The sequence below is a fragment of the Phlebotomus argentipes genome, unplaced genomic scaffold (genome assembly GCF_947086385.1).
Source record: "Phlebotomus argentipes unplaced genomic scaffold, Phlebotomus argentipes genome assembly scaffold_18, whole genome shotgun sequence".
Taxonomy (NCBI): domain Eukaryota; kingdom Metazoa; phylum Arthropoda; class Insecta; order Diptera; family Psychodidae; genus Phlebotomus; species Phlebotomus argentipes.
Window position 1 is genome coordinate 788,368 of NW_026776177.1, and position 11,713 is coordinate 800,080.

The window sequence follows — 11,713 nt, forward strand, 5'->3', positions numbered from 1 at the left end:
CGTCGGCGACCGGCGCTGGGGTGAGAGCAACAATGGACGCGATTTCACGTCACCTGCCAACCATTATAAGTGCGCGCCGGATAGTTGGCTTGCAACAGAAAAGCACCCCCAAATTGTTGTGATTCTTCCACAGGCCGTGGAAGGGTGAGCGCAACTGATTTCGCCTCAATTGGATTCTGACTTTAACGGCCATTTAGCTGGGATGCCTCAAGAAACAAACAACACATTAACAATTAGTTATGCTTTTTATTGGTGCCTTCGACATAAGGAAACGATCTTGCATCATTCTAACAATATACATTTGTCATTTATTGATGATAAATACAAAAATTTGTGCCTTCTGCATAGAAAATGTTGGTATAAACTCGTTTATAAGTTCCACTTGAGCACTTTATATTAAGGCAAAAACTTACAGCTAGTGAAAAAATGACTAGAATTGACTTTCATTTGATAAAATTGACAAAATAATATTGCTTCATGTGTGAAATTGCTTCTTCAAATTCAAATACAATTTTTTTTTTTCTAATGGATTTCCTTCTATAAATTACAAGCTAAATTAATACAAAAAGGATGTGCACAAAAAAAATTGGAATGTTATGAATACTTGGAGATTTTCTTCAATATACATTTTGTATGATATTCAATTCAAAAGATTGGCAAGAAGGAAATCCTCAACATTCCTAAGAAAAAATCACGAAAACCCTACGCCAAAGAATGTCCTTTAGAATCTCTCACTGTACTGAAAAGGCTCCACAATTGGGAACTCATTGGATTCCCGCCACGGAGGCGTTTGATTGTAGAAACTGCTGTTCTGATGATAATTCCTCTCGCTTGATCCAGATTCAGCTGCTGCTAAATTCGTCATCGGATAGCCGGTGTTCTGCTGAAGATAGTCATAATTGGTCATCGATGGATGCGTTCTGGCTGCGCTGTGGAAGGCGTTTCTGAAGATGTCGTAGTTCTGCTTGGAGAATCCTGGCTCTGGCGGATGAGGATTGGCGACAGACACGCTGTACTGCTGCATGCTGTGGTAGAAATCCATTGAGGAGAATCCCGCCGCCGAGGCGGTGAAAGTGCGCGGCGAGACGTTCCTGATGAACAAGGCGTGGAAGAGATCCTTCGTGATTCTCTCCCCGCTCAAGGTGATGCTCTGCAGCTTCTCCAGATCGAAATTCACCGACCCATCGCTCTCCAGCAGTTGCTCCAGCGAGAAGATGTAGTTGTGGGCGAAGCGAAGCGTCTCGATCTTGGTCAATTTGGTGTCTTCGGGAAATGTGGGCAGCGCCAATCTCAGGCGCTCTAGAGCCTCATTGAGCGTGTGCATTCTGTTCCTCTCGCGATCGTTGGCCTTCATCCGTCGATGTCGCTTAATTCTGAGGATTTGCGTTGGGCTGCGGGATCGCGTGACGCGATTTTTGCCGACGGCATACTTCCTCTTGGGCTTCTGGGCGCTGGAAGCGTCTTTGACGGGCGTTGAAGTGCCCAAAATCGGAGCGAAAGTCTCCATTTTGTCCTCTTCTCCTGCCATTCGGGGTGTGGAGGAAATCTCCGGGACTATTCCCAGGCCACAGCCGGAGTAATTCAATTGGTATCCTCCGGACAAGTCAGACGATTCATAGCTCTTCTCGAAGCCACTATCCGTGGACGAGACGGACTCGTTGAAGCCATAAGATCCATCATCGAAGCCACTGTAGCAGGACATTGCAACATAATTGTGCACAAACACTGAACAAATCAATTAAAAATCGATGAGGAAACACAAAATTTGGACACACACGAGCACGGCGATCCTCTCGAACTGACTCGCTGAGCGCCTTTACGCACCCTTAAATAACACCGAGAGTGCTGAGGACGTGTTTAGGGGTTGGTCTCCGGCGAGCGGCTCTTTTGCACCAATCCCTCCTGCTTAGATAAGAACGGTTTGCGCATGACTTCCTCATCACAGTGCATTTCCCTCTGTAGGAGGGAAATTCTCTCTCCCTCGTACCTGCTATTCAGCACACAAAAGCTGCAAGATGATCGCAAAGAGATAAATCCTCAAATAGTGGGAATTATAGACGAATTTCTGGTGTGCCAAATATTTGCCGAATAACAATAGGAGAAGACAAGAGAAGCATGGCAAGGAAAACTTCCATCAATTGGCATCGACTTTCCATTTTTCACCCCTTTTTTTGGTCGCAGAACAGCGAAGAAACAAACACGAAATCAAATAAATCGCATGAGATTCGTCACGATTGCAAAAAGTTAATGTATTGGAAGAGTGCAGAAAAAAGTCTGCAAAATTGCCATGAAAAATGAATTTGGGCCATTTTATGTTCATTGCACAATTGATAGGAGAGAGAAAGAGTTAAATGACTTCTTGTTACAATTATTGGGATGTGTAATTTGATTGAAAAATTGCCAGAGCAGATGGTTTTTTCGGCTATGAGACGAAATGGATTGGTGATGGGTGAAATGGCGATGAAAATCTAATGCGCCGAGAGAGATCAAAGGCGTGGCGATGAGAGTAGATGAAAGGATACAGTTTTTATTTTCAGCTGAGTGAAAGTGCTGAAAATTCGTTGAAATGACAAAAATGTTTCTTTGTGCCTCGGCGAGGGTGTCAAGAGTGGCGGCGATCAACACGTGAGGAAGCCAGGTAGCCCATGAATTGCTGGCGCGCGCGTTCCGCTTCGGTTATATATGAGAAAATACCATTTAATATGTCAAATATGATATTTCAAGTGGCCCTTATCAGTCAATATAAATATCCCTTACAAGTGTTTTACAAATAAAACACGTTCTCCACCAAATATTAAAACAATTGTACAAACAGTGAATTACTCACATATGTTCTGCATGCAAACTCCCAGTGACTTCAATTGGACTGTCTCTCGCCATCGTGGCCCTCAGCAAGAGTGGGTGCCACTGAGGGGGAGGCAGGATGCCTTTGTCACCTCACTTTGCCAACACTTTTATTGCCGCAATTCACGCCATCAGCAACTTCTGCGCGATCCGATCCCTTCCACGTGTTTGCTACTGACGATATGCCCGTGAGCAGCTTGGCATTTAATCATTTCTGTCCCACTTTCAGTGCAAACAAATTAAAATTGTCACTCTCCAGGAGGTTCCTTCAAAGGTTTTAATCCTTGGACACTTCGCAAAGGACTGGCAAAGATGAACATCGATTATTTCTGCCTAAAACCACACAACTTTATCAAAAAAGCGCGCAAAATCAAACTCAAAGAGCAGCTTAATGACCAATTAAAGCTGTTAGTTCAATCAGTGAGTTATTTTATTTGCTTGCATAATTATATTTCATTGTGTGTTGGGCGCAATATTTATTCAAAATTTTGTCACAGAAGAAGTGCGAGTCATTAAGCAATCCTTTTCCATGTCACACATTTCTGCATATTTCACCAATTGTTGGTAATTGGTGGATTTTTGCCTCTTCTCCAACTCCACATCCTATTGTTATTCAAATGACTCAAGAGTGTTGTCAATTCATTAATTTCTGACACACCACCGTCTCGTTATTTATAGTTGCTTCTGCCACGAATAACCAAATAAATTGCCCCTTCCCCTCGCCATTGCACAGCAAAAATGAAGTGCATTGTTCTTTCAATTCAATTACCTCCTCTCTTCACTCCGTCGAGGGTGTTTTCCAGCGCCGAACTTCTGTCCAAGGTGACACATTCACCCTTCCTGCGCTTGACTCTTTTTTTTTCATAGACTGACAAAATAGGCAGCCAAACTCTCTGGCATAATCATTTTCAGATAAATCCTCACCCTTCTGAGGAGCTTCTCTTTAAAATTTATGTTAAATGAATGCCACGATATTTACTATCAAGCCTCTTCGATAGTATAAAGTCACCCTCGCCGCTCCCTTGAGAGGTGCTGCTTGCCAAAGGGTGGCGAATTTGTTTTTCCAAGGAATTCCCCACAAAATCTCCGACAAATATTTGCGTGAAAATATTTAAAATGATGATTCTCGAAAATTAATCCCCCAATAACACAACAGTCACAAGCTAAGCCATTTGCCCCAGTGCATTTTAAATCCATCATTACATGGCTTAAGTTGGGAAAGATACACTGAGCGCAAAAAAAGTCGTGAAATTGCAGGAGAAAAAGCCCAACCAGGCCGAATTGCCATTGTAACATGTCGAGAAGGGGTTGAAAATTCGAGGAGGGACTTTAAAAAAAAACTGTTTTTGTAGCTCGACACGAAGGGGTGAGGGTTTAGGATTTAAAATTCAAAGACTCTTCAACTAGTCGTGTCGCATAATGATGACAAGATCAAGAGATTACATTGAATTTTTGGGCATTGCGTGAATGATTCCTAATCCTGTGTCGTGGATTTGGCGGCGGTGTTGATTGTCGTCTGACGAGTGATTGATTTATTGATACGCCCGAAACGGTCTTATCAAACAGTTTGATGACACTGTCGAATATATTTGATTGTGGCAAATCAACCCACACTCTCCGTCTGATAATCTTTATTAGGCCTCACGCTCACACTTTCACACTTAAATCACATTTGGTGGCAGTTGACTTCCGCAGGTCAGAATGGCCCATAGAGGACGGGAGCCCCGGCCCCGTACGGCTCAGGCGGCACACGCGGCGTTAGAAATCTCTTTGTCTGCACCTTGAATCTGGTGGGAAAGAAGAGCACAATTGCAGAACGATACACTGAGAAATACCTCATTAAGTCTTTACGAAATACATAAACAGTGGCTGTTGTGCACTTTGCAGCATTAATCTCTGAGCTGTTGTTAGAAAAGGTGTGAACATAAGTTGCCTAATTACCTTCTGAATAGGCAGAACGACGTGCAAGTCGCGATGAGAGCCGCCACGCCAATCAGAGCCGCCAGAATGACCAGCCACGTTCCCGAAGACGACATGAAGCTACCCGTGGCGAGATTTCTCTTCACGGCGCATGAGTCCACAGCTGACACTGAATACTCCACATATGTCGGGGTCAAGAGCTCCCTGATCTCATCAGAGTCCATGACCTTCTGCATCTCGTGTGGCGGAAGGGCTGAACCGTGGCGGGTGAGTTGGAAGCAGGAGCTGGTCGAGCTGAAGTCCAGACTGTGATCAGCCTTGGAGAGAACGTGAGTGTCGAAGATGTGCAGCTCTAAGGCTGACGAGTGAAGTTTCTCCTGGACAATTCGGCTGAATTCTCCAATCATCGAGCGCACTTCCGCCGCTGGCCGGCCAAAGACGAATCGCAGCAGAGATTTGTCCCTTATGATGAATAACTTGATAACATTGTCTGTGAATCTGCTCGCGTTGTGCGAGTTATTCGCCCTGATGGTGATCTCGAAGAAGCCATCGACATAGTCACTCAGGCTATTCAGGGTTCGAACTTCAGCAGTTTGATTGTCCAGTGAGAAAAGAGACCTCAGATTGTGGGATTTGTTGCTTCTCTTGTAGAATTGCGGAGTGTAAGTCACATTCACGAGTTCCAGACTCACCGGAAGGGCGTCAGGATCCCTGTCCGAGACCTCAACGGTCAAGAGACTCATGTCTATTGGGACATTGTGACGCACGCCAAGAGTTTGATTCGCCGGATGGAATTCCGGCAGATGATCGTCCACATCACGGACTTTGATTAGCACCTGAATCTCAGACATATCGTGAGGATTATAGGGTTTTCTTGAAATCCTCGGATTGCTGGTGAACTTGAAGCACTTGATGGTCAACAGATGAGACTCAACAGATTCCCTGTCCAATCGTCCATTGACTAAAATCATAGCGCTGTTGTTCTTGGTTCGGGAAATCTTGAACAAGTTCTCCTGATTTCCATCAATGATATCGTAATCAATCGCTCCATTTTCGTCAATATCCTCATCTACCGCTGAGATATTCCCAACAATTGATCCCAGACTTTGCTCTTCAGGAGTCTCAATCTCGAACGGTGATGCGTGAATTTCTCGCACAAATCTCGGTTTGTGGTCATCAATGTCCAGCACATTTATCCTAAGGACTCTCGTGGACGCCTGAGGAGGATCGCCCTTGTCCGCCACAACGATTATCACACTGTACGACGCCTGAGCTTCCCTGTCCAGAGGCTGAGTCGTGCTTATCAGACCCGTTTTGCTGTTGATCCTGAAGGACTTGGCGTCGTCAGTGTCATTCTGGATGTTGAATCGAAGCATTCCACTAGGACTCGCCGGACTGTCTGGATCACTGGCGATGACTTGGAAGACTGGTGAGCCAATGGTAGCATTCTGCAAAGAAAAGTGACACGAATTTAAAATTCAGTGACTTTCTCTGAATTTTTTGTATTATTGCACAATCATTTGCTTAATTCATTCAGGAAATGCATAAAATGTCTACACACTTTTTCTCATAGCGTGAGAAAGAGAGATAATAATGATTTCGGATAAAGCTTCGCAAACTAACGAAATTGAGGGTGGATTAGCAAGTAAGCCCCTTAACGAGATTTGATATTAAAATTACTGTCTCTCATTAAGTCGTCATAAGAGTTATCCATCAAGATTGTGAAGTTTATATGAGTGGGAACTCTTGAACTTTGATTGATGACATGATGGATGAGGTGCGAGAGAATACAGCATAATTGATTGCTCACCTCAGTCACATTGGCAATCTGGCCCACATGCGGGGCGATGAAGAAGGGAATCCCATCGTTGGCACTGACATCGCCAATGTAGAGGGTGAAGAATGCGTCGCTGTACAGCGATTCCTGCTTCGGAACCTGTCCTCCATTGTCCTGCGCCCGTATCACCAGCTGATAGGGCTCAGCTCTGCCCTTTCCCGTCAGCGGAATCTTCGTCTCCACCAGACCCGTGATGGGATTAATCCTCAGCAATCCATTGGCTTCGCCTTCATTCAGCAGATCATAGCGAATCTCTCCTCCAGGCCCCTCGTCGGGATCCGTGGCTGATATGTTGATCACCTGTGAGCCAATTGGCACGTTTTCCGGGATCACAGCGCTGTAAGTCTTCATGGCGAAGGCGGGTGGATTGTCATTGACATCGAGGACGTCGATGACAACATCTGATGTGCTTTTTCGGGCCTCAGAAGGCTTCCCAAGAGCGTCTTCAGCTTGTACGGTGAATTTCAACACCGACTGCTTCTCCCGATCAATTGTATGATTAGCGGCCACAACAATCTCTCCCGTTGTGTAATTGATTGTGAAGTATTGAGAATGCTGACCGGATATTGAGTAGCTAATCTTGTTAAATCCATTCACTTCATCTCTCTCCGTTAGCACAGCATCGTTATCTCGCGCCAGAACTGTTGCTATTTTCTCTGGGAACTTTACAGACTCCATGATTGTTGCTTTGTAGATTTTGCTCGAGAAAATTGGGACGTTATCATTGACATTCAGCACTGTGATGTTGACATTCGTGACTGTACTTCTCTGGCCATCTCTGCTTGTGGCACTGACGCTGAAGAGAACATAAGGAGTGGTCAAGTTTTCGTAGTCAAGACGTTTCTTCAGCAGAATCTCTCCACTCTGGCCGTTGATCCCAACATAGCCGCCCAGGTCAGGCGAGACGATGTCAAATTCCTTAATTGGCTCCTCTGTTATCGGATCATCAGCGGCTAAAGTGAACAAAATACTCCCAATAGGCATTTCCTCCTTAACGTCCTTGTATATCACTGGTCTTGTGCTCGTCCAACCCTTGTTCTTAAACACAGGATTTGTGTCCTTGAACGATTGTATGTAGAGCGTGACTTCAGTGGTGGTGACTTGTTGCTCAACATTGTACTCTGCATTCTTATCTCTCGCCTCAATCGTTAGAATGATAACCGATGCCAGATTGTAATCCAGCGAAGAGTTAACGAACAAACTCCCATTCTCCGCTTCGACCCTGAAGGCGTGCTTGAAGTCAAAGGCGTGCGTCGACGTGAGCTGCAGACCCGTCTTCGAGGTGGCTCTGATTGGCTCCACAATGCTGTACTCAAGATCTGCATTCAAGTCCGTGTCTGTGGCTGTGATGTCCAGCACTTTGCTCCCGATTTCTGCCCTCTCCGACACGTACGCCGAGTAACTAGGCTGCTTGAACTTGGGTGGTTTGTCATTAACATCTTGTATCTTCACGTAAACTGTGGCGGTGGCCGTTTCGGGAATTGGGAAGCCCGCGTCAATGGCATTCACAACTATTGTGTAGCTATCGGCATTCGAGTCACGATCGAGCCTCGCCTGTGTGGACACTGTCAATAAACCTGTGTCTTCATCGATCTCAAAATTATCACTCGCTCCCACGATCTTGTACTGCAGCAGCGCGTCAATGCCATCGGGATCGGACGCCGACACTGTCGTCACGTTGAATCCAGCTTCCGCATTCTCTGGAATGGACACTCTGTAGCTCGGCGGCCCGGGAATCGCCGTGTGCAGAGAGGAGAAGTGACCTTTGAATATCGGTCGCTGATTGCCAGATATTCCAACACGAATGAGGACTCGCGTTGTATTCTTAAGCGGTGGCTTGCCATAGTCAGTTGCCGCGACCACAAGTTCATATTGACCTCTCTCTGTGTCCATTGACGACACGTGAGTGAGAATTCCAATCTCTCCAGAGTCTCTGTCGATGCTAAAGACTCTTCCTGATATGCTATTCTCCGCCTCGATGGAGTAAGCAATTCGGCCGCCGCCTTGAGTTGGACCATCAACATCCGTTGCTCTGACAAAGAACTGAGGCTCGAATTCTGTGGCTCCTTCGCGAATCGTGCGCGTATATTCCAGAGACTCAAACTCGGGATAGTTATCATTCAAGTCAATCACGTCAATGAATAAATTGGCATTGGTCTCCAAACCGCCACCATCGACAGCCGCCAACGCCATGCTGTAGCTCTTCTGCTCCTCATAGTCCAGGTTCTTCTTCACATAGAGTCCGCCTGTTTCGGAATCCGTGTAGAAATTGTCCGACCCGAAGCCTTTGAGGATGTATTTAAGCTTCTTATTCACTCCCGAGTCTTTATCGGTGGCCTGAATTTGTGCCACTTGAAATCCAACCTTTGCATTTTCCTCCACTTTCAACTGATAACTATTATCTGTGAATATCGGGGCGTTATCATTAGCGTCTTGCAGATGAATTGTCACTCTTGATGAAGCCTGTTTCTCCCCATTAACTGACGCCACCAAGTCGAACTCGAGAGTTCGCAAATCCTTATTGGCGACATCGTAATCCAGACGATTGGGATTTACTACTTTCACTACCAAAGGAGTTCTTCCTTCACCGTAAGTTGGACTGACGGTGAAGACGCCGTCGGCGTTCTTTATATTCTCCAGAGACAGATTGTATCGACTGTTTGGCCCCAGATCTGGATCAATGACGTACACCGAAAGTCCTGGCAAAGGCGTGTCAAAGTCCAGATTCTCAGGGATTTCAATATCAAATTCAGGAGCATTGAACTTTGGCCTGTGATCATCGACATCAGTTAGGACGATTGTGACTTGTGTCAGGGCTTCATCAGCAGGAACTTGACCATTAATGAGCTCAGTGGCTTTGATATTAAACGTGTAAATCCCTCCATTCTGCAGCACATCAGGATCTTCGCGATCCAGAGGAACTTCTGTGGTCATGAGAACAGCTTCTCCGTCTCCCGTTGACTTCAGGCGGAAGTGATGGTTCTTCTCCTGGTCTAGAGACAGGAGGATCTCTCTGGGATTCCCTGTGTCTCCATCCATGGCTTTGATGGTCATCACTGAGGTGTCTGCCGGAGTGTTTTCCTCGATTGTTGCCGAATACGGAGCATTTACGAAGACTGGAGGCTGATCTTGCACGTCAATAACGTTTATAGCCACGCTCGCGAGGGCAGTCAATGGGTTAGAAAATGCCCCATCTTTCGCTTTCAGCGTCAGCAAGTACGACGGACGCGTCTCAAAGTCCAGTGGTTTGATCAATCTGATCGTGGCTGAGAAGTTTCCCTCTGCATTCCTCTCCGTTGTCACGCTGAACACATCGCAGACACTGTAGGTGTCCATCGATGCCTCCGAGAAGCAGGAGATCGTCACATCGGCATTCATGCCCTCATCGCGATCGGTGACAGTGATCGCTGGGGTGATTATCACAATGCTGCCCACAGGAGTTGACTCGCTGAGCGATGCCGAATACGGTCTGCCCGTGAAGATGGGCGGATTGTCATTGTAGTCCCTGATGGGAATCTCTCGTCGGAGTGAGACCGTGTTGGGTTCCGTGCCGAGAACACCTTCGTCTGGAAAGCGAAATGATAGAGGATGCATTTAGTGAGACGCGACGCTTCGGGGTGTGGGTCAATGAGGTGTTTTCACTGCATTCCAACGGAGGCAATTAGAGTGATCATCTCTGGATTTACATGCAAATGGGAAGAGAATACTTTTCCAATGTCGGAGAAAGGGGTTCAATCACTTTCAGTCCATGCCATGCATTCAATGCATCAGTGGATTAATTACAATGAGAAAATCACTATTCGTAATTAGAGTTGATGCATTTATAGATTAGAATATTGTGCAAACTGAAAGTGTGTGATGAGCAAAAACTGGAAATTCAACAGTCGAAAAAGTGTTGATTTTTAGTGAAATTTTACATTCTTCACGAGTGACTCATAGTTTCTCACGTTCTCTTTATCTAATCTATAAAGAAGTGCAACACGCACTTCTGTCTCTCTCTGTTGATAATGATGAAAATTACCCACCTGTGATGCTAATAATCACCTCCACAGAATCTTGTGCTTCGCGATCGAGCTCTTGCCGGAGTCGAACAACGCCAGTGTCACGATCAACAGTGAAAACAGGCCCAGAAATGCTGTACCGAAGATCACTCCCTTCAGGATCCACACCTACAAGAGAGCGAATGAAAGGAAGATTGTGGTAAATGTTAACTCATCTCATTCTCACACACGAATTATGGCTCAATTCATTGACGATGGAATCTCTCATGACACAGAAAATGGCTTCTTGTGTGTATGAAAATGCTGAGAGACCCAACTTCCCGTTATTTGTATCTGAATTTCTTCTCGCTGGATGCTGCGCGAAGTCATCTCCATTGACTCAGCAGTCTAACCCAGAATATTGCCCGTTCTTTGACTCTGACGGAGACAAAATACAGACCAAATCGACTGGAAATGCTGGGAAGAAAGTTACTTTCTGGGCGCGGGTTTCTCTTCTTGCGACAAGGAGGGATTTTTTTCTCACACGATTGTATGACAATTGGGCTGCCTTGAGTGGGACAATCGTGTTAATTGCTGGCTTGTGGGAGAGGAAACATCCACTCTCGATGGCATTGCTGAAATTCACTGTACAGTTACGCTAAGATCATCGCATACAGACCTCTCAATTGGTATACGGGACTGCCGACTGGAGTGTTCTCGGACAAGCTGAATCTGGACATGTCTCCGGAGCCGGGAATAAAATGGGGAATCCTGTTGATGAGCTGGCCAGCTGCCAGGAAACTCCTCAGGCCAAGGATGATGGCCAAAAGTCCCACTCTTGACCACTCCATGGTGAATTTTACCACACTTTTTCACTATAAAGCACTTTCCAACAATGACTCATTAGAGATTGTGAGCCTCTCTTGCTGCCTTCTCTCCCTCACACTCTGCCTCGAGACAATAACATTTGTCGATTCCCAAGATTTCCCGTCTCTCGTGGACTCCGGATTGAGGTCAGTGCACGGTTAACTAATTTTTCTCAACTCAACTTCGCCCCAAGAACGCGAGTGTCTTGGAGGGTCGACGCTGGAAGGAGGCCAATATTGCCTAATGCAAGACACTGTGGAGTGAA

General features: G+C 45.8%; 2 protein-coding genes across 2 annotated transcripts; both read right to left on the reverse strand.

Moving 5' to 3' along the window:
* Positions 1 to 270: 270 nt before the first annotated feature.
* Positions 271 to 1,748, reverse strand: LOC132260046 (basic helix-loop-helix neural transcription factor TAP). Its single transcript, XM_059757951.1, has one exon. The coding sequence runs from the start codon at positions 1,700 to 1,702 to the stop codon at positions 722 to 724; it is 981 nt and encodes a 326-aa protein (XP_059613934.1). The 5' UTR covers positions 1,703 to 1,748; the 3' UTR covers positions 271 to 721.
* Positions 1,749 to 4,345: 2,597 nt separating this feature from the next.
* On the reverse strand, positions 4,346 to 11,432 carry LOC132260690 (cadherin-23). The gene is made up of 5 exons (XM_059758973.1): positions 11,261 to 11,432; positions 10,627 to 10,770; positions 6,575 to 10,167; positions 4,786 to 6,212; positions 4,346 to 4,631 (listed from the first exon to the last, which is right to left on the reverse strand). The coding sequence occupies exons 1-5, from the start codon at positions 11,430 to 11,432 to the stop codon at positions 4,541 to 4,543; spliced, it is 5,427 nt and encodes a 1,808-aa protein (XP_059614956.1). The 3' UTR covers positions 4,346 to 4,540.
* Positions 11,433 to 11,713: the final 281 nt, after the last annotated feature.